The sequence below is a fragment of the Morone saxatilis genome, unplaced genomic scaffold (assembly GCF_004916995.1).
Source record: "Morone saxatilis isolate NCDOM2014 unplaced genomic scaffold, NCSU_SB_2.0 Contig5, whole genome shotgun sequence".
NCBI classification, from domain to species: Eukaryota; Metazoa; Chordata; class Actinopteri; family Moronidae; genus Morone; species Morone saxatilis.
This window is the reverse complement of record NW_023340095.1, coordinates 8559409-8586695: the sequence shown is the minus strand read 5'-3', so window position 1 is coordinate 8586695 and position 27287 is coordinate 8559409. Positions and strand designations below refer to the sequence as shown.

General features: G+C 40.2%; 2 protein-coding genes across 2 annotated transcripts; one reads left to right on the top strand and one right to left on the bottom strand.

Annotated features, from left to right (window-relative positions):
- Positions 1–364: 364 nt before the first annotated feature.
- LOC118338821 (protein lifeguard 3-like) lies at positions 365–5481 on the top strand. The gene is made up of 12 exons (XM_035676156.1): positions 365–889; positions 1669–1949; positions 2051–2118; positions 2270–2334; positions 2446–2499; positions 2633–2683; positions 2820–2859; positions 3037–3074; positions 3173–3260; positions 3622–3717; positions 3857–3910; positions 4698–5481. Exons 2-12 carry the CDS (start codon positions 1676–1678, stop codon positions 4845–4847), a joined length of 978 nt encoding a protein of 325 aa, XP_035532049.1. The 5' UTR covers positions 365–889; positions 1669–1675; the 3' UTR covers positions 4848–5481.
- dars1 (aspartyl-tRNA synthetase 1) lies at positions 5323–27287 on the bottom strand. The gene is made up of 16 exons (XM_035676153.1): positions 27250–27287; positions 26856–26913; positions 24641–24733; positions 23319–23421; positions 18842–18944; positions 18067–18147; positions 15313–15372; positions 12512–12623; positions 10911–11045; positions 9325–9472; positions 7747–7893; positions 7382–7424; positions 6874–6954; positions 6403–6514; positions 6118–6189; positions 5323–5928 (listed from the first exon to the last, which is right to left on the bottom strand). Exons 2-16 carry the CDS (start codon positions 26878–26880, stop codon positions 5837–5839), a joined length of 1407 nt encoding a protein of 468 aa, XP_035532046.1. The 5' UTR covers positions 26881–26913; positions 27250–27287; the 3' UTR covers positions 5323–5836.

The following is a 27287-nucleotide window of genomic DNA, read 5'->3' as shown; positions in this document are numbered from 1 at the left end:
AAACGTTGTCTTTTACGTTACTGTTGTCGTTGTTTGGAATATATATGTATTAAAAAAAATTGCAAAACATGTAATCATATTAGATTATGCGTGGAACCATCAATTTTCAGCAATGACAGTATATTTATATAGACAAAAAAGAAACTAACGTGTGAAAAATGACCTAAGTTCTTGATGTGTTCACAGAAACATTAACTTAAATCGTGTGACCTTTTAATTGCTATTATTGTGACTTCATTTTAGGTTTAGAGCCTATTATTTTAATCTTTTCTTACTCCCGCTCACATTTCCATGGCCAAAAAACACATTCTTACTAAAAAAGACATCATTTTAAGGCTTTACCCCAGCCTTCAGCCTACTACTCTATGTTTTTGGCATGCACACATGTATTCCACATTAATTTATACAAAATATGAGCATGTATGGCGTCAATATGGAATCGAGACAGGTTTCGGTCGACCTCTAAATAATTTAGCGACGCCTAACGTTCCTGGTGGGATACAGATCAACATTGGACTACAGCTCAAACTGGGACAGCACACAGTGGGCTCCAACATCTGGGTCAATGTAGAAGACAAATGTTATAGGCCTATGGAAAAAAAAAAATATCAGAATGACAGCTTAAAAAAGAACAAAAGAAACTAAATGTTGGGAGTAGTAACTAAAGGTGTGTACACCCAACAGTCGGTGCGATTGTGTTGTCATATTTTTCATTATTTTGATTAGGAGCAACAGGAGTCTCCATGCTTTCTGAGACGGTGACAGTGTGAGTTTCAGTGAACGGATCCTATTACAAAGATGCCATCCTCCTGTGGTGCAAGTCTGCAAAGCTCCAAGGAGAGAGAAGACTAAAGGGCACAGTGCTCCCATCTAAGGCTGAACCCACCAGGTGAGTACAAAAACATCTTTATTTCTTTCCCTTTTTTTGTTTACATCGAATGTATTTATTCAGATTAGACTGTAATGCGCATTCAGAGTCTCACTGGTTATTTTATTTATTACAAGTACGCAAAAATAGCTCGTGGTTATAATTAGGATCATATGGAGGTTTTAAAAAATCGATTTATTATAAATTCCGATTGAATTGTGTTTGAAAGTTTTGGCTATAGGGCACAGCATCGTGTTTTATCTGTGGGTTCTCCTGAGTATACATTTCTTTTTATGTAATATTCACACCATTTATGTGTGTATTTCATTCCACATCACTCTGTGAATGTAAATGTATGTACATTTATAATACATATGTGATTACCTCAGTGAATAGACGTGTCCTGCAGTATCAACAGTACTAGATTGTTATGGGTGATGTCTCCCCCCATAATGGATGCAAAAGGGAAAACCAATAAAAAAATTGGTAACAAAGAAAAAAGAAAAAAGAAGGAAATAGGCTTTTCCAGCAAATGATAAATACAGAACTTTAACTTTAATTTTGGACTAACACATTTGTTACAAAGTGTTTTTAACTGTGTTGTAGTTTTTGCATAATAATATAATAGCCTGATTTTATTTAGTAATTTTAACTATGAAAGAAATAGGTACATAATTGAATAACACACTAACCAGACATGAGTAGCTGGAGCTTATGTGTTTACCCTTTATATGTGTCATACCACCACTAAAACTCAAATGTACTTTATCACCATTTACCCTCTCTTCAACGTGCTCCAGCAAGATCATGACGTCTAAAATTGATAATCCTCCACCCTATGAGGATGCGCTGCACCATCCTAAGTATGTAAACTTCCCCCACCAGCCACAACATGGCTCCCCTCTTCCACCACCTCCATCTTACAGCCCCAGTCCTGGCATTTACTCCGGCCCGCCTGGCTACTGGGGCCAGGAGGGTGTCTACCCTCAAGCCGGCATGTGGGCAGCCCCTGGCTTCTCTCCATCTGGGGTGCCCACTACAATACCAACTCTGTCTGCTGGAGTGAATGCATCCAACCAAGGTTAAGAGGGAATGATACAGGACTTTATACTGCTTTATATTTAGATTAGCTCCCACGTGCAAGCAGTATAAATCACCACTTTATTATTCTCAAATCTGCAGGGGACATGGAGGATTTTCTAAACACCCAATGGGAAAGCACATCTATTCGGCATGCCTTCATTAGAAAGGTAAGGATTTTTCACCATTCATTATGTCACACAGAGGCTTTTACTGTGTGTTTTTCTGTTGTTTACAATGCCTGTTTATGTCATCTATACAGCCACTGAAATGTCTTCTTGTATGCTCAACGGAACTGCTTGGTTTTGTGTTTGTGGGCAGGTTTACTTAATTTTAGCAGCACAGCTTGCCGTCACCTTTTCAGTTGTTGCTGTCTTTACATTTGTGTAAGTGTCCCTGCTCATCCCAGTCTAATATTTCATCTCACTTGCGTAATCTGACGGGAGGGTGAAGAACAGTCTGCTCCTGAGTGATCCCTTATGTGTTTGCTTTCATAGTGACCCAGTGAGGCTGTTTGTCATCAGATACCCTGGCATCTACTGGGCATCTTTGTGAGTTACACTCTAGCTGTCAGTGCAACTAAATTAACCAAAACGAAAAGAGCAACTCCCCAGAATCATCATGTCATGAGAATAATAGCTGTGTTATATACAGTAACAATTGTTGTGATTTGTCTCTCCATAGAGTGGTTTATTTTGTGGTTTACTGCATCCTCCTCTGCTGCAAAGAGCCGAGGTAAGCATGGCCCTGGCCTGTGCGACTAAGTTAGACAATAGTTTCAAAAATGTTATGCCATATTTAAATATTCATAACCGGTTATGATGCTTCTGTTTGTATAGATTTTAAAATATTCATCACAATTTGTGTTCAGGAGGCGTTTCCCATGGAATCTTGTGCTGCTGGGAGTATTTGTAAGTATTGCTTGTTGGAGAACGAGACAGTAGTCTGTGGTCCACCAGATCCATGTGTCAAAACTTAAAACATATTGTGAGGGATATAATATGTGAGTTGAAGAAAACTAAAAAAAAAAACCTGAAAAAGGTCCAAACCTACTCTGTTCCACACTGTTCTCATGTTTTATCTTGCAGACTCTCGCCTTGTCTTACATGTCTGGAACAATTTCGAGGTTTGTTTACGTCTCCAACTCAGGCAATACACCGCAAATACAGTCCATTTTGATGTGTTATATTTTACATTTTTAATCACTATATCTATCTTTTACAGCTATTATGAAACAAAAGCAGTGTTTCTCGCCATGGGAATAACAGCAGTAGTTTGTATAGCTGTCACAATCTTCTGCTTCCAAACCAAGGTAGATGGAGCTGTAAACTGTGTCTCTGTAGCTCAGTAGCCCGTGGCTTGTCAGAGGATGTCTTTGTTGTCAGTGTAAAAGAACGCCTTTGTCTCACATTACAATGGGGCACTGAGTTCCTTTAAATATTTATAACATTTTGAGATAAGATGTGAATCCAACTTCTCTGTCTGATGCAACTCGAGATGAATCGGTTACATTTTTCGGCTGGTACATGACACATCCACCCCAAACATTCTTTATTTCTTTTTTTTTTTACCCAATTCTGATCCTCTGTCAAATTATCTCGACTGCTCTTTCATGTGGCTTGAAGCATATCAACTTCGCTTTCATCCTCTTAATGACTTGTTTCTCATTACAGGTGGACTTCACCTCCTGTGGGGGATTTCTCTGCATTGCTGCCGTTTTGCTCATGATCATTGGGATTGTTACAGCCGTCGTCCTCTCCTTCCAATACGTGAGGACTCTTTGGTCAAATTCTTTAATTTATTCTCTCTCTACTCATGTTTCTCAGTGTGAGGAGTAGCAGCTCAGTTGGGTGTATATGTATGACTGATTTCACATTGGCCTCTGCATTTTCTTATGTCACTCGAAAGGTCCCTTGGCTGCATATGCTCTACGCTGCAATTGGAGCCATCATTTACACTCTGGTGAGTCGACACTCACATGAATTCAAGGAGGGCTTTTGAGCTTGGTAATACAAGGTTATTGTGGAATAAAAGAAAGAGGCATAATGTTGCTTACACATGGAAATATCCAATGTTCGACAGACCTAACAACAGGCTGTCTTGATGTTGGTGCAACAATTTATCATGAAGGTCCTCAGGAAACTTAAATAAATTAATTCATCTTTTAGATTTGTCCAAAATGTAAAGGGTTCAGCCTCTGGTGATATTCAATATGATCATAAAATTTCATGACATTTTCATATTATATTTAGATATTTTTAGCCATGCTCGAGGCAATGTTGCTCTGTCCACAAGCATGGAATATCTCAACAGCTACTTCATGGCTGGTTGTTAAAAAAATGTACCCCTATCAACTTCGATGATCCCCTGACTTTTCCTCTAGGACCACTAGTTGGTCAAAGTTTTCACCAGCATTTACAGACATTGACGGTTCCCACAGGATGCATCTAAATGACTGGTGGGTTTTTTAGGCCCAAAGTTTGACCAATACAATAAATTTGTATACCTCTAAAACTAATGACATTCCCATCGGTCTCAGCTGTACTTGGCGTTTAGTGTTACTTAGCAAATATTAAGTGTGCTAAGACTACTACTATTTAATGGTTAATGACAGTTTTGTCAGATTTTGTCTAAATCTGTGATGGTTTAGATCCCCATACAGCACTCGACAAAGACAACAGACAGACAAACCTATGTTCCTTCTTTTTTTGATGACTGAACTTTGTCCCGTCTTCTCTGTCTCTGTTAGTTTTTAGTATACAACACCCAGCTTCTTATTGGAAATCGGGAGCTGGCCATCAGCCCAGAGGAGTATATCTACGGAGCTCTCTCTCTCTACATTGATATTGTTCAAATCTTCCTCTTCATCCTTCAAATCAGTGGATCCGCTACTGAATAAGCCAGAGCATATCTTGTTATACATTTGGACTTACAGGATATCATGTTTGTGTTTCATGAAACATAATGATACGTGTACGTGTGAACTTCAACATTGATAGCCGTTAATGAAGCATCCTATGAATTTAACAACATGTATTTTTTATGTCAGTTACACTTGAGCACTTTGATTTATTCTTGCACTGTTTGAATCAGGGCAGTGAATGAAAGCCTTCTTACTTACCCAACTGTGAATGAGGAGAGAAACTAAAGCCTTGCCTTCTATATAATTATTTAATATTTTGTTGTGCCCTTTTTATTTAGCAATGGTAATTTAGTAGGTCATATATTCTATATTAGATTACATTAAGCCTATAAAGGGAGGGACATAAAATGTGCACATTTAAACAATCTATCATTCTGTGAACTACTGTATCAAACATTATCATTAATGAATTCAGAAGCAGTAAACATACACAACACAGTAACACAAGTAATTGATGGTTTTAGAGGTTTTTTATTTAATTATTATGTCTTTAGTCCTCTAATAACATACAAAACACCTGGAGTTACAGTTGAAGACCACAATCATTAGTCCTTAGTCTATGCTGGTATTAGGAGGGACTCAGAGCTGTATTAAGGTAGTTGTTTAACATCTCCATAGAAAAGAACTGAGACAAATACTGACTAACTGATTAAAAGATGAATTATGTGTGTGCAGCTTTACAGCAGCTTCCTTAAACCACTGGCCAACACCTCTTTCTCTTTTATGCCTCTGTTATTGGTTGTTTTGGGACAACTATGTACACCAATCAATAAAGTACGACTACTGCTGCAACTGCTTCATTTTCATCTTAATGGTTAATCATAGTGGCACGTTAGAGTCATAGGGTGGCACTAGCTCCTTTACCATACTCCCTTTTCTGGATTGTGGATTAGTATTGTTTCCCATCACCAAAGTATGTGTGTTAAGTCCAATGATGACTGGGTTTGCTCGTGAAGGTTCAGGGTTCAAGGTGTCAGGCGCTTAGGGTCACGTGGGAACATGGAGGTCTGACGCACATTGTGGAGACCCAGGTACAGCATGCAGACTCTCTCCAGGCCTGTGAGGGATGACATTTCAACTCAAAACTCAATAAATCTGTTATTTGCTATTAAAAAGCCCACAAGACACCTGGAGCTATATTCACTTACAGCAGGTTTTTAAAATGTAAGCTTTAAATTAATCTGTGGTCAGTAAAACAGAACATGTTCTGTCTCCTGTAGGTTCCTCAAAAATAGATATTCCTTACCAATGCCTCCACCACCATGTGGGGGAGCTCCATACCGGAAGGAGTCGATGTACGCCTTGATCTTCTCCAGATCTGTAGTATCAGAAAAACAAATAAGTTCAGTTGTGAAAAACTTGTAATAGCTTCAATTTTATTGCTTGCTTTCACACACATTTACAAACCATCAATCCAACACATTGTCTGTAGTTGTAATTCAAACTGGTCCCCAATAGAGGGAGACAGAATTCATATGTAGATCACTTAATAAGCCTTTTACAGAGACATCTCTTCACCCCCTACTCTTACCAATTTGGTGATGGATGGCTCTTTCAGTGAGCAGCTGGGCATCGTGGACTCTCTGAGCTCCAGACAGGATCTCCTCTCCCCTCATGAACATGTCATATGAGTTGGAGTATTTCTGGATAAAAAATAAAAGGAAATGTCACTTACGAGATCAAGAATTCAGCAGGTTAAACAAGTTCAACAAGTTAAAAGGACTGCAAGTCAACAAGGGACTACATAACTAGTAGTACTAAATTCTTCATGACCACTCTGGAGAGAGCTTTACTGCTGTTTATAAGCCAGTATATCCAGTGAAAGGACAAAGGGCTGAAGAGTCTTAACTATCTGCTCTCTGGCCTCAATGCAAGTTTCACCACAGGTCAACCACGAAATTCAGTGGCAAACATTTACGTAACATTTGTTACTGCACATTTCTGAGAATGTAACCAATGACTGTGCACGCTGTTTATGTGTATGAGTATGTGAGATACTTACAGGGTTGCTTGGATCAGGCATCGTGTAGAAGGGTCTAACAGCCAGTGGGTACTTATCCAGCACATAAAAGTCAGTATCATACTGAGGAAAGAAAGAGAGGTGATGCATATGGTCAGTAGTAATCAGATACCTGTGGACCTGTGTAATGATTGCATAATGAACTACTTGAAATAAACCTTACTGTTATGGTGCTTGGTTGAAACTAGAGCTCACTATCCTCACTATTATGGGACACATACAGATTAATGATGCAACACTGAACACTGTGGGGTCACGTGTTATTACTTCATAATTAGATGACCTTGGTTTTTTTGGAGCACTCTGATGAAGGCAGACAGCTGATAAGTGCAGATTTTAATGCTGCAACCCATCATTGAATGGCTTTTTAATACTTTAACTACACAGACTTTTCTAACCTGCTTACACTTTTCTACAGCCACTGTCCAGTCAAGCAATATTCCCATTTTTACACTCTGACATTAAATGAATGAAACACAATTGAACATACCTTTTCCTTGACGAGACGGCCAAGCAGCTTTTCATTGGGCGTACTAAAGGGCAACAAAAGGCATTCACTTTAAAACTGGTAACTGTATCTTGCAACTTTCCAGCAAGTATAGAATTCTACTCTTGTGGTTTTATACCCACAGCATGACAAAAAACCTCTATACATTTTTAAACTGTGTTGTGAATAGTTAAATAAAACAGCACAGATCACAACAGTGACTTGAATCTTAAAAAGGCTGTTATTGGTCTGATGTTTCACTTCCTCTCTGAAAAGCTATGTCAACGTTTATTTCTGCTTTCATTAAATTAAAAAAATCTGTCAAAATGAGTGGGATGTGGGACACAGAACGTGTGATGTATTCTGACCTGAGGTCATCCTCATCACCCATCTCCACCCCGGCCTCGTGCAGCATGGCCAGGGCCTCGGTGTACTCCAGCCGCAGAGTGGGCTCCAGGAATTTGAAAGGCTCACTGGGGAACTGCTTGTTCACCGTCTGGATCTCGGTCTGGAAGCTGATGCAGACAGACACGCATCGCACACACACACATTAAAACCCACTAACCAGGGTTCAGAATTCCTACCCACACACTAAGACGAATGCCAGAAAATCTTGCCTTTAGTAGTTAACCTGATAAGGGTCACAGCCCACACACTGATATTATTTTACTATTTTAACAATTTCTTTGGACGGAATTTAAATTTCAAACATGCTGTCTTACTATAAACAGAGCAAAACAAAGATAGTGGTAACGGATAACAGACAATGCTAGATCACAAATAGAAACACTATTACAATGAGGCTGATACTGGGCTGAACAAAGAGCAGAAGAACAATAAGTGTTCTAATAGTTTTCCAAGGCAACATGAGACAGAAACTAACCGAGCTCCACTAAGGTCAGGTCATGTTTGACTCAAGTGCAACATCAGTCAAACGCACATGCAAAATGATTTATACGTCAAGGAGGAACAGTCTGGAAAGTCGTGAGAACAAAAGCCTAACAGTCAGACAGCCCTGAGAAAGAGGAACAGCGGTCACAAGCTGAAACTAACAGTGACTTGACATTTAAAGTACAAGTTCAAGGGGAAAAATTGCAGCTAATTTGGTATCTGACCCATCAGTGGAACAGTCCTCCCACACGCATATAGCTATTTTAACAAACAAAAGGTTTTTTTTAAGTAGCAAAAAAATTAAGACATAACCTTGTCTGTCCAGTGTAAAGCCTCTTATACTTTTCTTCATAAATGTTATTGCATTTTTTTAAAATCAGCCAAATCTCCCTAAATTCCAGTGCAAATGGCTTACAGGGTAAAACTCCAACAATGCTACAGAATCCCAAGCACACCTGATTGGTGTAATTTCCAGTCAGTTCTGTCCTTCAGCAGTGCTGCCACAATGGCCAGAAAAACTAAAGGCATATTAAAGTGTTGAACGCCAAAAAGTACCTGGATTGAAGCACACTTGAGGATACTTGAAGCGGGAAATGCTGAGGGGTTTCATGGATGAAAAGAGCTTTACCGACTGTTGTTTTCAGTCCTACATTCATCATGAACAGAAAATCATTCTGCTTTCTCTACACATGCTGCACCGATTTTCACCACTAGGAGGCAATAAAGCCACATCATAACATTTTTTGTCGATAGAGTGAGTGGAAAGACTTTCAGCAGAGTTGACAGAAGTGGCTGATGACACTTATTATGGATTCAGCAGCTGAAATAGTTTTACTAAGAAATACAATATTTTGACTTTTTGCCCTGTGATGAATTTCCATCCCAGGAAACTCATCCTGTCGAAATGTACTTCTTGTTGAGTACACAACTTGAGCCTCTATGACATGTCATTTTAATTCATTTTTGGTGCAATCATCACTTTAACTCACAGAAAGTTTGAGTATAACTAAATACCACGAGAAGTCTGAGCTCCACAGTGTAATTCCTAATCTTACTTGTCTCTCAAGCCCTTGAAGATCTGCACCATGGTGTCAGTGATGGAGTCAATCACTTCATGGTAATGGTAGTTGAAGGCCATCTCAATATCCAGACCCACAAACTCAGTCAAGTGACGGTGGGTGTTGGAGTCCTCTGCCCTGAAAACTGAAATGATGAAGACGTCATATTAATGTCTGTACATTAACACCAAGTTAACAATATGGCCACAAATGGCGCATTATCCCATGAAATCTAACAAAATCAGGACAATGTGTTAATATGTAAGTAAGTATGTAAGTATTTTTACTAGTGGTGGTGTTTTTGGGAGATTTTAATCTTTCGTTTCATTGTATCTTATACTGTGAAGCACTTTGCTAAGTGTGTGTGATAAACTAAATCCTCACTGATATCACTAGCATAGACTGTTTGCAGTTACTTGTATGATGAAAATGACATTATTATCTCTACATATATGGTTCTTATGGTTGTACATACGAATGACTGCTCTGAGCCATACTAATGTGAAATTCTTTCTTCCTGTTCTTTTGAATTTACGGGTCTTCAGACAGGTGAAGACGTCTGTATGCATGCAAACAGCTGATCAAAGGTGTGCCTACACCCATATATGGCTGAATGAAGTGGAAATCAAGCACGTGCACATGCACATCATTTCACAATGAGATTTATAGAACACAACCATGCATATGCATGGCTTTATAAATGCATATTTCTGATTTTGTATGCACACAGAGTTTTAGTCTTGATCTGCACAGTTTTAAGCATCTGACCCCTGCATGCATTTACTGAAACAACACAGACTCCAAACATAACTAGCATGATATTTGCTCCTCTGTAATTAACACCAGCCTTGTGTTTACATCGCTTTCTTCCCTGGTGGACCACTTTAGCAGATTTCAGATGGTGGCAACATAGCTGTGGAAGCAACGTTTAAACACAGCACTTCTGGCTACTGGGATTTCGAGGAGAGTTGATTCTCCTTTCTTGCTGAATTGGTGCGACCGTAACTAAGGCAACAGTGGTGAGTAAATTGTAGCTTTAGAAACAACGATGACCTTAAGCCCTTTGATTTCTCTGGTGGAGTTAGAGAGAAGCAAACAAAGACCTCAGTACGGTCAGTAGAATACTGAATGTGCATCCTTCTCCCACATTAATTTCGTCTTGGTGGAGAATGGTGATTCATCTTGAGATCAGATGCATATAGCAAACTAAAAAGGACGGCTGTCAACAGGTTGTTTTGTTTTTCTGCGTTTTGTATTGTTACATGTATGTATTCAATCTGATGGTGGCAGTGTTTGCTTACCTAAAGAGCTGCGGGGTCTCTTAAACCCAGTACAGCACCATAAAGTCTTTTACAAGTCCCACTGTGTCACTAACACACTAAGCTCTACAGCAGCTCTGACCACAGTGATAGCAACAGAGAGAGGTCTGTTAAAGATTAACAATCTAAATGCATTTGGAGCCATTTTAAAACTGTCATCTCCGTTAATAGGGTCTACAGTTTTCATGACACTCTTGCTGCTCATTTCACTCGCTTCCCATAAGCAAATGAATGTGTGATGGGACAGATGGGAGGCAGTCTTACCTGGACCCACACAGAAGACCTTGTCAAAGTCAGCACAGATGCACATCTGCTTGTAGAGCTGGGGAGACTGGGCCAGGTAGGCGCTGGTTTTAAAGTAAGACACCGTGAAGACATTTGCTCCACCTTCACTGGCAGCTAGAAGTGGAAAAAGACAACTTTTAGAATTGGTTGCCAAAGGTTGATATAGTTTTTGACAAATGCACCTGACTCAGCATCAACTTTGTAGGAAACTGAGGTTTCTCACAAACTCAGATATCCACCCCCAATCTAATGATGATCTAAACAACCTGTTCAGTTGATGTTTCAGCTGGAACTCTAAATGTCAAACTTACTATAATAGTTCTCTTTTTTGCCAATAAAAAAATTTCTATGACAGCTTTCGGGCTAACAGAAACTGTGCATACTTTTTGACTGCTTTTTTAACATTTGCCCAATTAAAATCTACATACAGTTGTCTACAATGTTTTTCAAAACAAACATAAACAAGCCTCAAAATGATGTGAGACAGGCCAGACTTATAGAACACATCTGCGGTTCCTTTTTTGACGTCAGTGGGCATTATCTAACAGTCTCATGGCGTCAGTAGCAGGGTGGGGGTTCACACAGCACAAACTGTTCAGTGAATGTGCCATGGGTGTCGGCAGGAAGATGCGGTTTTTCGCAAAAAAAAAAAAAAAAAGCACACCATGTTGATTTACACGTGCCGCCAAAATATAAGAGCGGCAGTTTTGAATTTCGTTTGTACCATTATAAATCGATATCATTGGCTCTTGAAGAAAAGAGGAAGTGAGAGTGTTGCATGTTTCGCCACAGTTCAAATCTAAGAAGCACGTGGCCTGGGAACTGGAGATCTGTGTACAACACTATGTACTGGTGAGAAAAAACAAGTTCTTCTCAAAGTCTCAAAATTACTGTTAACTGATGATTTTATATCAAATCCTGCTCCTATTCACTTACATACAGCTTTCATAAAGAGTGGAAAGGCTTATCACAAGATAATTTGTATACATGTAGAATAACAAGTCATCTCTCACACCTGATGTTGAGAAAAAGATAACAGGAGAAGAGAGACAAGCTGGAAATAACTAAAAACTAAAACTAAAAATAATTTTTTTCTTCCCTTCTTTCAGAAAAGTAAGATGAGGTCTTTGGGGGCAAGCTTAAGAGAGACCACCGCTGTCAAATTAGAAGGGCATTGTGTGGAAGTGTGAGAGCAGAGGAGCTGGTGTGAAAGTTGGTCGATGCATCAAAATTCCCATTGGGCTGGATTAAAATCCTGATAGAAAGAGGTTTATTGTTTTAGACCTAACACCTTCTTGTCTGTTGTCTGCTTGAACATACTGTAGCAACACTGTTTGGGTTCAGAAACTGTCACTCACTGAAACCGTTTTGAAGGCTTTAACTGAACTTTAAGTTTGGTTCTTGATTTGGAAAAAAAACAAAAAGGACAGTGAATACAGGAAGTCCTCACAACTGTCACCCGATGAGTCACAGGACACCTGTGGGTGGTGACATGGAAACGTGTGGCGCTACTGAAACATCTAATGAAAAATGGTTCAGTGTATGTTAGTCATCAACGTGACAAAGAGTGTTGTTTGTACCTGATATGATTTTAGGGGTCTGGATCTCCACAAAGCCCTTTTTGGTGAGGGTATCTCTGAAGAGCTGGCACACTCCTGACTGCAGGCGAAAGATGGCCTGGCTTGTGGTCGTCTGTGGGAGGGTACATGCACACACAAACACACAACAGCGCACAGAGAGGCTTTACCACACTTCATGATTCACTGGATTTATTACACAATCATACCAGATGTGTGAACACAAGACTGCCAATTTCTGTTCATGCAACTCCTCTAGACATGAAGGGTAAAACATTTATTTGCTGGCAAGGGAAAGACATGCATTCAAACCCAGCAAGAGCCCGAGGAACTTTAAACCTATCATTATGAATGTAAATGCCGAAACCAAGGCGGGGAGACGAACTGCTCAACCTAAAACAGGAGATTACTGTAACAAGCCCCAAAACCCCCGAAAACTGCAACAGTTAGTCGATTTCAGGGAGTGTTCTCTTGGGCTTTGACATGCTCTGTCGCCTGACTCATCTCAAATGACCACAGATTTCTACAATTGAGCTTTACTGACTTTCAGCTACATTTATTATACATCTTCATGAAGGCAGACCCCTGGTCCTTTCAATACACGACACACAGATCTGTGTTAATTAAAATGTTTCATTTCCTGCTTTTTTTCCCCATCTCTAGTGCCTGTCCAGTCCTGAATAGGCCTTGTCTGACTCACATTTGGCAGAATGGAAAGGTGATAATGCCTAAATACGGGCAAGCTCATTAATCCGCAGACAATGCTTCAGGGGTGTCTGGCTGAAACTTTTCCATCAGTTTAAATCTGAATAGTTTGCAAAAAGAAGAAGTGGAGAAAAATGTGAAAGTTCCCTGTTTTAAAACCATAATCTTAAAAAAGGAGTGTACCAAATTAACCATGCTAACCACAAAACTCCTATGACTCATTTGTGTCATGTATAACACATTGAGCTGTGCCCCATGTTATACCTGGAATCTCAGACCTAAAACCAATCTCTGCAAAACGTATTCAAAAATTGGAACACACTTCTTGTTTACAGCACATCCGTAGGTGTAAAGGTGGGCGGGTTGGTAATACTTGGTGTCTTCTCAAACTGGCACTTCCTGGTGGTGGGGTCCTTAGTGTGGGGGGCCTCATAAAAACTTCATGTACCTCTCAGTGGCACAGTACTGGCATGAAAACCTGCCTGCGGTGGACCACAGGCAGGTTTCAAAGCCCCAAATTTACATATCTGTTAATCAGCCAGTTGCTATTTCTTTAAATAACATTTGAAGAAATTTATTATTTTTCCGTTAAAGTTTGTGTACTGAAATTTGAGTGTTATGTGTGAAGCTTCTTTGAATTTTTCCAATCTACTAAGTCAGTAACAGGGGTAATATGGAGGTGTTATGGGACCTAACAACAGTATGAAAATTCTCCTCATACAAGAATAAATCAAGCACAACAAAATGCAATAGAGCTGAAACAATTAATTGATTAAAAGAAAATTAATAAGAAACCATGTTAAAAATCAATTACTTTCTGGCAAAATGCCAAATAGCCACTTGTTCCAGCTTTCAAAAAGTGAGGTTTAATTGTTTTTCTTTGTCTTATGTGGTAGTAAATGTTACTGTTACTCAAAGAAAATCAGCAACTGGAAGCTTGGGCTTTACAGACCTGTGATGGGCATTTCGCACAATTCTCTTGTGTTTTATAGACCAAGCTATTAAATGATTGGGAATATAATTGGCAGGTTATTCAGTAATAAAAATGATCGTTAGTTACAGTCCTATAATGAACATATGGTACACCTGAGGACCGACTGTCATATACAGCGTCTTAGACAGGGATTTGTTTCGACTCCATTCAACACCAATTAAATAGTCAGGATGACTGACCGGTGAGTCCTGCTGTCTTATGCAAACTACATTAGAATGAATACAACTAAACTTTTCCATTGTGTTTTAGTGTGAAGCGCCTCATGTTTGAGGATGGTCAAGTTACAAGGGGAGTTCCATAGGAACTAAATTATTATTAGAGGTGGTTTATGGTTCCCTTTTGGAGCGTCTGTTAGTCCGTGTGGGAACCACTTTATAGCTTCACTGGGCTCCAAAGTGCAAAACTGATGACAGACCCTTGCCCATGAGCTCAAAGTGCACGGTGTTACAGAAACAGGTGTTGTTGTGAGGCTTGTGAACTACGTGTCTCTGTGCTGTGGTGTGAATGCCTTCCTGCCTGTTGCATACACGTGGGAGGCACAGATCAAAACAATGAGACACTATGCGCCTCAGCCTCCACTGCTGCTCGCATAGGTTTAGCACATCTCCTACACAGCAAAGGATTCACAGCATTAGCCCATTAAATCACAGACTGTCTTTTTCACTTTGAAAAGGTGCATAGGTTTGCTTTGCATTTCAGAGTACTCAGTGGCTTCAACGCTGTCTGCTTTCCCTGAAATGTGACAAGCTGCTTCACATTTCTCCTCCATCGTTTTAATTTTTTAAAGTTTTAATATATTAATATATTAATATATGAAATGTAAGAGATTAGATTCACTTTATTGTTGTATGGAATTTGTAAATTTAAAAGGGCATTATAAAACTAATGATTAACGGTGGCCAACTAGCCCGGAAATGGTAAATTTAAACTGGTGTGGCCTCAGATTTCTAAACTAACACACCTTTTTTTTAATAGTACCGGACAACCACACAAGACTAAAATGTGAACATGTGAATTTAGATACATCAAGACAAATACTCTGCGGGCTTTGTCACATACACAGTGTTTTTTCGCTTGTTTTTCCTCAGCTCTGGTTGCAACTTACCCTGAGATCAATCACCCTGTTGTCCAGCTTGGTGTCCTGGTTGACTGTAGCTCTGCCCTCCTGAGGGCAAACAAAAAACATTATCACATCACCCAAAAGCCTCCAACTATGAAATATTCAACAATGTAGCCTGCTGTGTTCTTTTCGCAGGAGTGATTGTGGCAAGGCCAGTGGCTTTTTGAACCTCGCAAGGAAGAAAATATAAGGAAAGATGGAATACTAGTTATATAAAAATTCCAGTTCACATATTAGCTACTGGCAGCTCTAAAAGCTAAGACCATGCTATCAGTACCACACACAAAAATACATATGCTTTGTTCCTTGTAGCAACTATTAAAGGGTCAATTGCAACAAAAGACATCTGCAGTGTGGAATAACAGGGCCCTAAAAAAGAAAAGAAAGAAATAAAAAACAAATGGCAGAATAAATGTTTCATCACAGGAGGAACCACTGCTTCCAGGGTCAGGGATGTCAGGCTTCCTCAGAGAACCCACTGGGGTTTGAGCTAATAGCCTGCGTAGCCACATCCTGCTCCAAACAGCCCCATGCAGAGGGACAAAAGGTTAGACGGGCAGACAGTCAGATAGACAGGGCTGTTAAGGCACGTGTCTCTCGGGAGGGCAGGTGCTGCTACAAGTGTGTGACTGACATGTTAAATCCCTGCAGAATACACCTGGGATGCTCCTGCTGCAGCTGCAGAGATTGGCTTACTGGATAAACACGGACGGACTCTCAGCTGTCTCCGGTATGGTGGGACCCACATTATTAATTTTCTCATGATACATATATGAAATAATATGTTAATACAACATTTTATATTGGATATTATAATAATAAAAAAATTGATATATAAATATAACTTTATATATGACTTTTCATAACAATGCCGCAAAGAGAAAAAAAAGGGGGAAAAAAAAGCAAGGCAGATGAAATGACAATAAGGAACAGAGCACTTAAGTAATAAAACAATGGAATGAATAAGAACAAATAAATACAATAAAAACATAAAAAATATATGGTGGGTCCGCAGCTACACACATATAATAGTTGCTGAGATGTGGCTATTCATTCATCCATTACAAATTATGTTGATGCAATTGCTTTACTCTCTTAATAGAAAAGTTTGCAACATTATTGTAAACTATTGCTGCAGGAACACCACTTAAAACATCCAACCTAGCATTTCCACCGGCACTGGAGGACTGCAGCTGGTTCTCCAAACCATTTGTATTAGTGTTGTCAACTTGTTTGGCAAAACACTGCAGTAGTTGTTTTCACAGATCTATGGTTATTTAAAAGTTATACAATTTTCAATATGACATACTGGTTCCAAATTTACAAAGCTGAATTCTTTTTGAATTGAATCACCAACCAATCACACATGTATTGAACTGACGTGCTGTTCAGTGATTCACAACCCAAAAAACAGAAGCTTCAAAGTTTAATAAACAGTAATAACCACCTAAACTGTGGGTGGGAAAAATAATCACTTCTTAAATGAATCACGATTCACTCAAATGATTCAGCATCGACACACAAATCTCCTTAATTGGAATCCAGAAGGCTCCCTAAACCCTGGCTGCCGGCTCTTATAAACACTGTGTGATGAGATCCCAGTTTGCATGGAGAGGGCCGAGTCACTGAATGTGATGTTAATCAGTGTGAGCTATTCTGCTCTTGATCTTGTTTAATTCAACCTGGTTTAATTACCCAATCCTCGAGTCTGCCAAAAACACGAATTTCTATTCTCCTTACTGCAAACATCCTCGCTCTGTGAAGGACGAAGTTAGTTCACGCATGGATATGCTACAATTTTGGTTTTCATCAAGTATACTGATAAATCCAGGCTTCATTTTTTTATGCTGTTGTATAGTTGGAGCAATCCTTTATATGTATGTTATAAGCCTTAGACAGTGGACTCATAAACACACACGCTGAGAGTCAGTTTGTGTTTCTCATACTGAAAAGTTGTTGTCAGAATTTTTCAAATTAAAGCACAGTCTGGAACAGAGTCTACTAGTTTTTTTTCTTTTTGGCTGAGCTGTCTCATTGGCATTACATGCTGGCTCTTTTTACCAGACAGTAAGAAGTATCAACTTAAGAATGTACGACAATTGGAGGTTCATGTTATTCCAATTCCCTAAATTGTTGGTGGTTGTATTTTCTCTTTTTCAGTCAAAACATAACACACAGTAGATCCTTAAGAAGGCTTTAATCACCTCCTGATGCCACTAAAATGTCCAGCAATCAGTGTGAACTGCAGTGCATTGCTTCATTGTAGAGTCTGACCGATTTATCTGCAGATATTGGCCTATTGCAGACATATTGTATCATATAATATTGGTGCTATCCAATATGCGGCTGTTTTTTTCTGGTATATTATTATTTAACATGTAAAAGAATATTTAGTTTAAATATTATTTAAGTTATTTCATAAAGAAAGCAGCCTCCTGAGTACCGTTGCGTAGTCATATCGATGAAATGCTGCACAATCCATATAGAAAATGTCTGTTTTCATTCCAGCTAAACTCTTCACTCCATCAGCTGCTGTATCAGAAACTGATTCATTTTTTCCCCTCTAAAATTGGTACCAAATCCCATATCGGTCGGGCTCTCCTTCATTGAGAAGACTGAATAAGATCAGCCTTGGGTGTCAGCCAATACTTCACATTAACAGGAGGAAATAGCATTGAAGGATCTTGGGTGAAGTATGCCTTCTCATGCCCTCTCATTCATCCCTACATTCATCCTCACCTCTTCCCCTTCTCCATCAGGCCTGACAGCATCTTCCAACTGCAGGGGGAGACGAGGTTCTGCCTGGCTGATGACAAAAATCTGAGAGGCGATAGAAACAAAGAGCATTATAATTAAGAGGGTGACAAAATACCAACGTTTTCATTAGATGTTCAGACAGTAGAAAGTACCTGCAGATTACACAGAGACCTCAGAAGTCAAAGTGAAAGACAGTGACAGCCTCATCTGATAGAACTTCATCTGTCTGTGAGTGACTAAGTGCTGCTAACAAATCATGTACAGGTGGTGGGAACAATACAATGCTGTACATTTCGCATCACATTGACGTTGTTGAGTTTCCTTTGCTTTTTTTAGAGACACTTTGTGCTGTTGCACTGGGTTGCATTATACTGTGTGAGCCTATTATTATTCACCCCTCAAATTGTATGTATTCGCTACATCAAATGCAACTACTACACTATACCATATAAGCAAACTAATGATCATGTGAATGCTGAGTGCTGAGTGCATTACCATGTGTGGGTGTTTACATACTTGCATGACACCTGTGTAGTTCCTGTGTGAGGAGATGTGTGATCACCTGCTTGAACGATATGAATCATGAACGATCCATTGTCTGGGTACGTGCATATATGTGCATACCAGCCAAATGTTAATTTGAGTGTTTTTATTTAGATATGTGCATGAAAAGGAGCTGCAGCATCGTATTCGATGTGTTTGCATTCCTGTGTGTGAAGAACTCTTGTGTGTGATGGCTGCTGAAAAGTTTGCCCACCCTCTCGATGTGGAGCTCAACGTCCTGCTGGGAACAGCTCTCGATCTTCTGCTCCACTTTTCTCACCAACGCCTCCACGTCTACGATGCTTTCCTTGGTGATGCTGGTGAAAGATAGCAGGGAGAGAGAGTGTAAAACGATAATGCTTAGAAAACAAACTGTGTGGGAGGCTCACTGCCTGAGAACAATATTTCCATTAAACTGTGTGACTGATGCTTGGAGATACGTGCTTTTATTTTTCGTAGTGTGATGTGGAGGGGGGGTATTGTGGTATATGGGTGAGTGATTGTGAGTTGGGCGACAACAAGAAGGTTCTTTTTTCACTTTGAAATTATTTAAATGAACACATCCTAAAAATACAGCTATGAGCAAACGTGTGTGAAAAAGGCCAAGTACAGATACTACAAGAGTTGTGGCTTTCATAACAAAACTGTAATCCCCTTTCTCTGTCCTCTGTCTACTTTCATTAGGGCTCAAATCAACACGTTGCAGCAGGGTAGAAAATGTTTCCACACATCTTCCTTCAGACAAATTTGGCTGTCTGTTATGGAATAGCTAAAACACACCATTACAGCATAATTTTACCCACTTGAGACCCTAAAATGATTCGTATCACCACATTATGGTATCACACTGATTTTGAGAAGTATAAAGGCTCTACTCTACCCAACTGTCTATCAAATGGGGGATTGCGGTATTAAATCAGCACTAGCTCATTTCAAGGCAGATGAAATGATAATGTGCATAATCACATAGTTCAAATTCCCTTAATCATTTTATAACACTCACAAAGGAGGAGAAGCAAATAAATAGAAGCAGGCGAGTTAGGGAGGGATGATTGATTGTTGATTGTAGAGTTTCGATAAAAGGGGTTTGCAGCTTATATCATTTTGTGAGGTTGTGGGAAGTACCCAGATCTACGGCTAAAACAGAAACAGGGGTTAAGAATTCCCCTATTATACACTAAAGTGAAAGTAAATTACAGCATGTGAGGGGAAGCCAGTCTTAATTTTGTCAATATAGGTTTTCAAAACAATTCACCATCTTCCTACAGATTCCCCAGTGAAACACAGAGATACACATCAGAGATATGAGGAAAAACACAGATTGTCATGGGCAGATGCGAAACCTGCTGTAATCCTTCACTCCTCCTCATTAAAAAGCAGTAATGAGGGACTGAACACTGGGGTACTGCTGTCCCTTCAGCCCCTCGACAGCTGCCACCGTAGTCCTTCCCTTCTAGTAGGAAATCAGTTAGATAAATAAATCCCCGCATTAATAATTTCCACTGCATGGCCCAGAGGCTGGCGGCAACACAGACAGCCCACACTGAGGGAAACCGACTGATTAACTCAAGACTGAGAGTTGACAATATCACATGGAGATGAAAAATGCGACTCTTGTGATCCTGGGGTGTTGAATCAGTGTGAAAGCAAAGTTTTGCTCTTGGCATTTATGGGTCAACACATTGACTGGCTTCTGTGACCCTGCCCACAATCGGTGCTCAACATGGGTGCAATACCACTGGAATAGCTACCACTATGAGATACTAGACTAATATTTGTTACTATAATGTACTTACTATAGAATGAATATAGTGACACAGAGATTATCTAAGCCAAAATTAAAAAAAATATAGTTTTACTTTGGCCATGAAAGGCACATATGGCCATTACTTCAGTTGCTAATGCATCACTATATAAGCTGAAAAGACAAGGTTTCCCAATTTCAAAAAAGGTGATCTTACACATAGATGATGTTTTCACCAATCCTTATGCTTTCAGTCCTTGAAGCCAAAACCAAGTACCAGTGCCAAATAATACCCTCCAAACCTGAGATTTCACTCAAACTCGTACGATCTTGCAAGACATTATCCTCGAGACAAATACTATGATTTCCTCAGCGTCTCATGCAGGACACCTGCTACTGTGTAATATCCCTATTACAGCCAGTGTAAAGGGAGACACTATTTCCAAAAAGAGACAGTGCAGTTGAGTTTTGTAAATGTAATTTCTAAATAAAGTGAGCAGCTGTTATGGAATTTCATTGATCTGCATTTTTTTGGAGTGGCAAATCAACCCTTTTAAAACTGCTTACAGCTGATATTTTATGCTGTGGCATCGCTGTCACTCTTACTTACTCATGTAAGCACTACATGTGCTATCCAAATCAGCGATTCTTTTTAAGACACCCTGACTGAATCAGGTGATACAGTGTTGAAATTAACCAACAAACGTCACAGTACACAATAATCAGACGTGATTATTGTTATTCCAGTTTTTAGAGGAGGAAGAGTTCTCCTCTCCTTTACACTGGGCAATCCTAAGGCACTTGATTTGAGTAAAAGCTGCAGAGCCTGAAGATCACTTAATTAAATAGTGTGAGTGAGAGGAGGATAATTTGGACATACAATATGTCAAAGGAGACTTCCCCAGCAATGTCATCAGTGCCCTTGGCATGATTATGAGGATTAAGTTGTAATCCAGGGTCTTACTCAGCTTGTCAATCATCGCACTAAAGTGTGTGAAACTAGATGTGGGCCAGGAAGCCACAGGAACTGATAGTGCCACCTGTTAATAAAAAGCATGTAACATTTTGATCCAAGCAGCAATGCTTCGCAAACTGACTTGGTAAATCGCTACGCTGCATGGAGTATTTTTGAATTTTGATGTCAGACCATGTTGTCTTAGCAACCGTGTGTCATCACTTTCACTTGCTCTGCTCTTAGGTGCCAATGTATTGCACAACCACCTAACTGCCAGACCACAACATTTCAGCATCATGTTGAGAAACGGCCGCACATAAAAGAAATCATCTGACAGTTTCAAAAATGTAGTGAAATGTAAGTGTCCTAAACACAAGATCCATACAGAAAAGCTTTCTACAATACAACAATAGACAACATGCTGTTTGAAATCACCGTTCCTTTCTACGCCTGTGTTTAATGCCCTTTCTGAAGCTACAAAGCACTGCAGGGTAACAGAAACTAAAGCTGAATCTAAATGACGGCTGGGAGCAGCTCAGCTGAGTGACTGAGAGGATCTGAGGCACGGTCAGTGCATTCTGACACTTCCAACAAAGTTGGGGTCAGGGTGCTCAGCAGAGGTCAAAACCCGGGTCTAAGCAGAAGTGACCTCGCCCTCATTAGAAAAATGTACTTGTTTGTTTGGATTTAGTTTCTTGTAAACAACTCAACATACTGCAACAAACCACCTAGAGGCTCCTAGGGTGTCATTTATGAAACATGAGTATAATGAATGGGTGTAAAATGGTAATTTATGCACATTTGGGTGTTCATCAAACATTTAGTAGCTCCGACTTGTTTACATATCACTCAGGCAGGTGTGTACATACATCTCATCATTCATTATTTACATCATTAAGTCTGGATGTACTGAATGTATGCTAATGTTTTCTCAAAGTATTACATGAATTATAGAAATATTTATTTTGTTGTTTGTTGTAGATGCTATCAAATATATCCTTTTTTTAAATTCTGTACAGACTGCTTTGCAACGATTACTTTGTCTGGAACAATAAAAGAGCCTGACATACACTGCACGGATGTTTGACACTGCTTTGTCAGTGTCAAACATAGATGCGCTGTTTAATCAAAATGATCTCTTTCAACTTTTTTGGTAACGTTCTCTAGGAGGATGAAACAGCCTGCACTTGTTCCTCAGTCTTAACCGCAGCTTTCGGTGAAGCTTTAAAGCGATGATAGGTGCTACTTAACAGGAGGCATTTTTTTTTAATGCAGCTGCAATCTCTGCATTGCTTAAGTTCTTTATTATACAATGTCATAACTGCCATTTTGGTCTGGCGGATTACAGTTGTGGGTGTTGCCCTTTGACTAATTTAGCAATATCTAAAGGAGTTTCCATTTGAGTAATTCATGATAATTCAAGTCTTCCCCATATACAAATATATTAAATTTAACAGTGGTACAATTGGAAAACAATGTTCCAAACACAGGATGAATGCACTGTAGGTTTTAGTAAATTACATGAATTATGTCATACATGTTTTTTATGTGGATTTAAAGTCCAAATTTTGAATTATTTCACATAAGACCCCCCTTGGGAACATCAAATGTAAGCCTAAATTGGCATCATTATGGGCCCTCCCCCGTTTAGCCCTTTTAATAAAGCGCATATCCGCAGATAGTCGTGTTCATTCATCGACTACCAGCAGCGGGCTACTGTTTGGCTGCTAACATGACTAATGATGCTTGGCTCTTAAGTATTTCTTTCTCCTCTGATTCAAGTTGCTGTATCTGCCATCTCGACAGGAACTGCTCCATTAAAGCACTGCTGTATCCCACAATGTTAATAGTCAGCTTTTGTTGTCAAGTGAAAAATGATTGATACCCTCCACCTCACTCAGAATGTGTGAAAATGGATCGGCGGACTGGGCCCAGGATTTTCCCACCATTGTTTGAGCCCTCTCTGACAGGAAGAGCAGTCTCAGTACTCACTTTGCAGCAAACTTGACCATCTGCTTGCTGGCACGATCTCCCACGGCGACCAGTGCCTGCACGTTGAACTGCTGTTGACGCAGAACCAAGAAGCATTGCTTCCCTGAAAACAAAACAACAACAATAGATGGAGCCGTGCTGTTAAGATCTCGTTTACGCACGTTTAACATGCGTGTGACGTTAAAAGCTTTGCCGCTCTCTCTGACGCAATGTCCTTCGGTTCAGTCAGAAGTCTACGTGTGACTCAGCTGTAAGGATCTTACTTGTCATCTACAGGTAAAGTGCCAAACATTTGTGAACGGAGCCTTTTCTTTGAAGAGCGCTGTGTGGAGAAAGGGTGATTGCTACCTTCCTAACAAACACACACACACCTAGGAAGAGTGTAAACAAGTTTGTCGACTAAAACCCAGGGCAGTAGACTGTCGGACCACCCAGCTACTTTGATGTTTGTTGCCTGTGTGAAGGGGGTGAGAGGGGTGGGTGGTCGGGGATAATAGCAATGCCAGAATCCCACCAACAGATGCACCTCATACCAGAGCAAATCAGGATGTTATTCTGCTCACACGGACATCCTTACAGCGAGCAGAGAGAATGAAGACATGAGTGGGGTGGAAGTAAGTTGACTCTGGAAGTTATCTTGAAAGGAAATGTCTAAAAAAGATAATCATCGTGACTCGAGTTTATCTGTAATCACAAGTTCAGCACAGCAGCAAAAAGGTCTGTTGTTTTATACAGAGATGTAATAACCTGCCAAAGCTGAGTAGGTTCATTGTATTCTAATAGGGCAACTTCATGACTGCCTGTAGCTGGAATCCAACTAATAGAGGTTATCTGAGCTTCCAGTTGGCAGCAACTTGCTAGTCTGACAGTGATATGAAAAACACCCTCAGGTTATCAAACTCTCCTTAACATGGAAGGAATGATAAAAAAAAAGAAGAAAAAAACTGCTTTGCAAGTGTCTGCACAATCTGACAGAGGAATATAATATAGAAAATGAGGGAAAGCCTGTCTATACGGGGGTACAGCTGATCTTTTTCAGTTTCTAGACTTCAGTGTTGATCAGACTGAAGAGAATGATGTCAGTCATCTAGGTCATGGGAAATTTCAAAGCAAGTCAAAGGCAACTGGTATCAGTTTGGTTTAGCTGAAGAGAAGGGAGAGGGGTGGAGAAGTGGCCCAAGGGCACAAGTTTTGGATGTTTCACTATAGTACACCAGGGATTAGCACAGAGGTCATCTAATCTCGGCTGTTTTTGTCTTTCGCACAAAAGAAAAGTTGCTCCGAGCTGAAAAAGGTAAAAAATAATGTGGGGATGATCTCACCTTTGGCTCTGCTGGTGTGGACTCGGGCACGCAGCCAAATGAGCTGGTCAGCTTTCTCAGGATTCAGGTCTTGGACTCGCACCAACGCCCTGTCTGGCTCACACACACAAACAAATGTATTATTTCAAAGGACTTTTTATGTCTCTCTTTCACCACCTCTCCCCTAACCCCCCCTCAACAAACTCCCAAGGGCAGAAAGAAAAGTGAATAAGCTTGCTTGTGCGTGTGTAGGCATACGTACAATAAAACGCTCAAATTACAGACGTGCCTAATAAATAAGACACACTAGGAGGCCTGCTGAAAAGCTGTCCAACTCACCCATTCTCTGTGGGCTATATGACAAATTGACTCTAGTTTCACCTATGTCACTCAGAGGCATGCTTTCTCCTCATTATCAGCGAGCAGAAGAAGCAGACACTGAGGCTACGCTGGAGAAAACAGAGCCGCCCTTTTGGCTGAGAACTCGGCATCAACCCACATGAAAGCTCTCGCCCTCCACCCCCCCTCCTCCCATCCCGTCCCAATAGCTTGGTTTGGCATGCAGGTGAGGGAGGCCCCACTTTGTTTGCTGCCACTGGAGCTGAAAGAGCATCCAGACAGATGGACGACCTCGACAGGTCCGCCTGCTGTCTCGTTCCTCCACGAGTTATCGCACACTATTGGTTATCACAATTATCACTGCTGCGATCGTGACGAGAGAAGAGACCAAAAGAATATTTTGTGATCTTTATCATTTGCAACCGTGCCCATCTGTAACTTTCGACCGCCAGACTAATGTAACCTGAGAAGTTCTGGATCAGGATGTCATCTTGTATCAAAACATATAATTTGAGAGCTGCTGCACGTTCTCCATTTCAGGATGGCAGATTTTTTTTTGCATTGTGTAAATTTCCTCACTACAAGAATGGAGCTTAAGGAGAAATGTGCAGTTTAACCCTTTGTACCCAAACATGCATGTTTAATCTTCCCCCCCCCCCTCTTGACTTGAGTTCAAATGAACTAATATCCTAACTAAGAGGGGCAAACAAATGAAAATAATAAAAAAACATGATTTTCGGGGGGGAAAACTTCCACTTCTGGTAACTGACAGGAAATTGAGAAAAATGCCACGCACAGACGAGAAAAAAAAAGATAAAAAGACTCAACCCTGGTACCTGGAAATAATATTAGAACAAGAAGTTTGTTCATACGAAAGGAAGTCGTGTCATTTTATTCTTTGAATTTGTTTTTCACACTACTGAAGTGCATATCCTTAAAAGACGACGCTGACATTGTGCAAACATGTTTGAATAAGAGAGCGGCAACATTGACAGCAGGCACAGAAACAAAATCTTTTAGTGTATTCATTAAGGAAAAGACACAGGCAGGCAAACATGTTAATTATACCAAATGACACTATAATCAGCTACTCTTAAAACACCAAATATCACCACATGTGACAGAGAAATTGGTCTATATGGTCATTACAATCATGGTAACATCAAGGTAGAGCTGTCACAGTGAAGGAATTTTCCCTGTGGTCATTTAGGGTGGATCAACAGTGTAGTATGCAGTATTATTGCGGGTCACATTTTTCTGTTTTCGCAAATTACTCTGTGAGGGGTACAACTGGATAATTTTTCATCTCAGTATCTGCTTGTGCTAATCACCTGCACTCTCCTTCCTCCTGCCTCCTGTGTCTGTGACCCTGTTAACAGTTAGTTAATAACATATTTGCCTGAAAGTCGCCAGTTAACAGGGTCACTCGTTAAAATGAAACACTGGCGAGCTGCACAGCTATGGCAAATTGGGATAATTAGCGGACCGGTCGGTGTTTTCTACTACAAGGCTCTGCCGGTGTTCTCCAGACAGGAGTTTTTCCAGAGCGAGTGAGGTGGCGGTTAGGTGACTTGTGTGGTGATGTAATCCTGGGCTGTGACTTGAGGGATAGTGAATAGCTGTGTTGAATCTCTTCATACTAGCCACTCTGGGACGCTGTTCTGTCCTAAAAAATATGACGTGATGAGACTTCCCGTGCAGTTGTGACAGCGCCAGCTCTGCCGTTGGCTTGTCAATAGCGTGGCATTTCATTATTGTAGCTACTGCAACAGCTCAAACATCAAAGCAAAGGTGTTGTCCCTTTGTAATTTGTTCCACTGCTGATCTTTTATCTGTTTTCAGCAATGAGACGGTGATTGGTTGGCTGATAAATCAAAGAGGTAGCTTTCATACTAACCCAGTTTCTGTTGGGACTGGACCATAGCCGACACACCGTATCGGTCCTTGGCAAAGTCCTGAAAGAATAACAGCATGGCATCTTAGCAGTCGACATCAGTCATTTCATCAAACAGCTAAATAAAACATCACACCGCTAAATAAAACATCACACTGCTTTTAGTATATGCACATCAACTCTCTATTGTTCTCAAAAGCAACTCTACCGTTCTGATTTCATAAGCGTCAGTCTGTCTACTACATCTGAGATTGCAGACAGACACAACAGATAAATACGCTTATCACGATCTTGCACATAAACCGTTGCAAAGGTGTGAAAGCAGAGGCAGACTCAAAGTCAGACAAGAAGGCAGGGGACTGCAGCATGTGTGCTATGATCTCTAGGGGATACTTACATCTTCTTCTGTGCTTTGTTGTTCGGCAGCCTGAAACA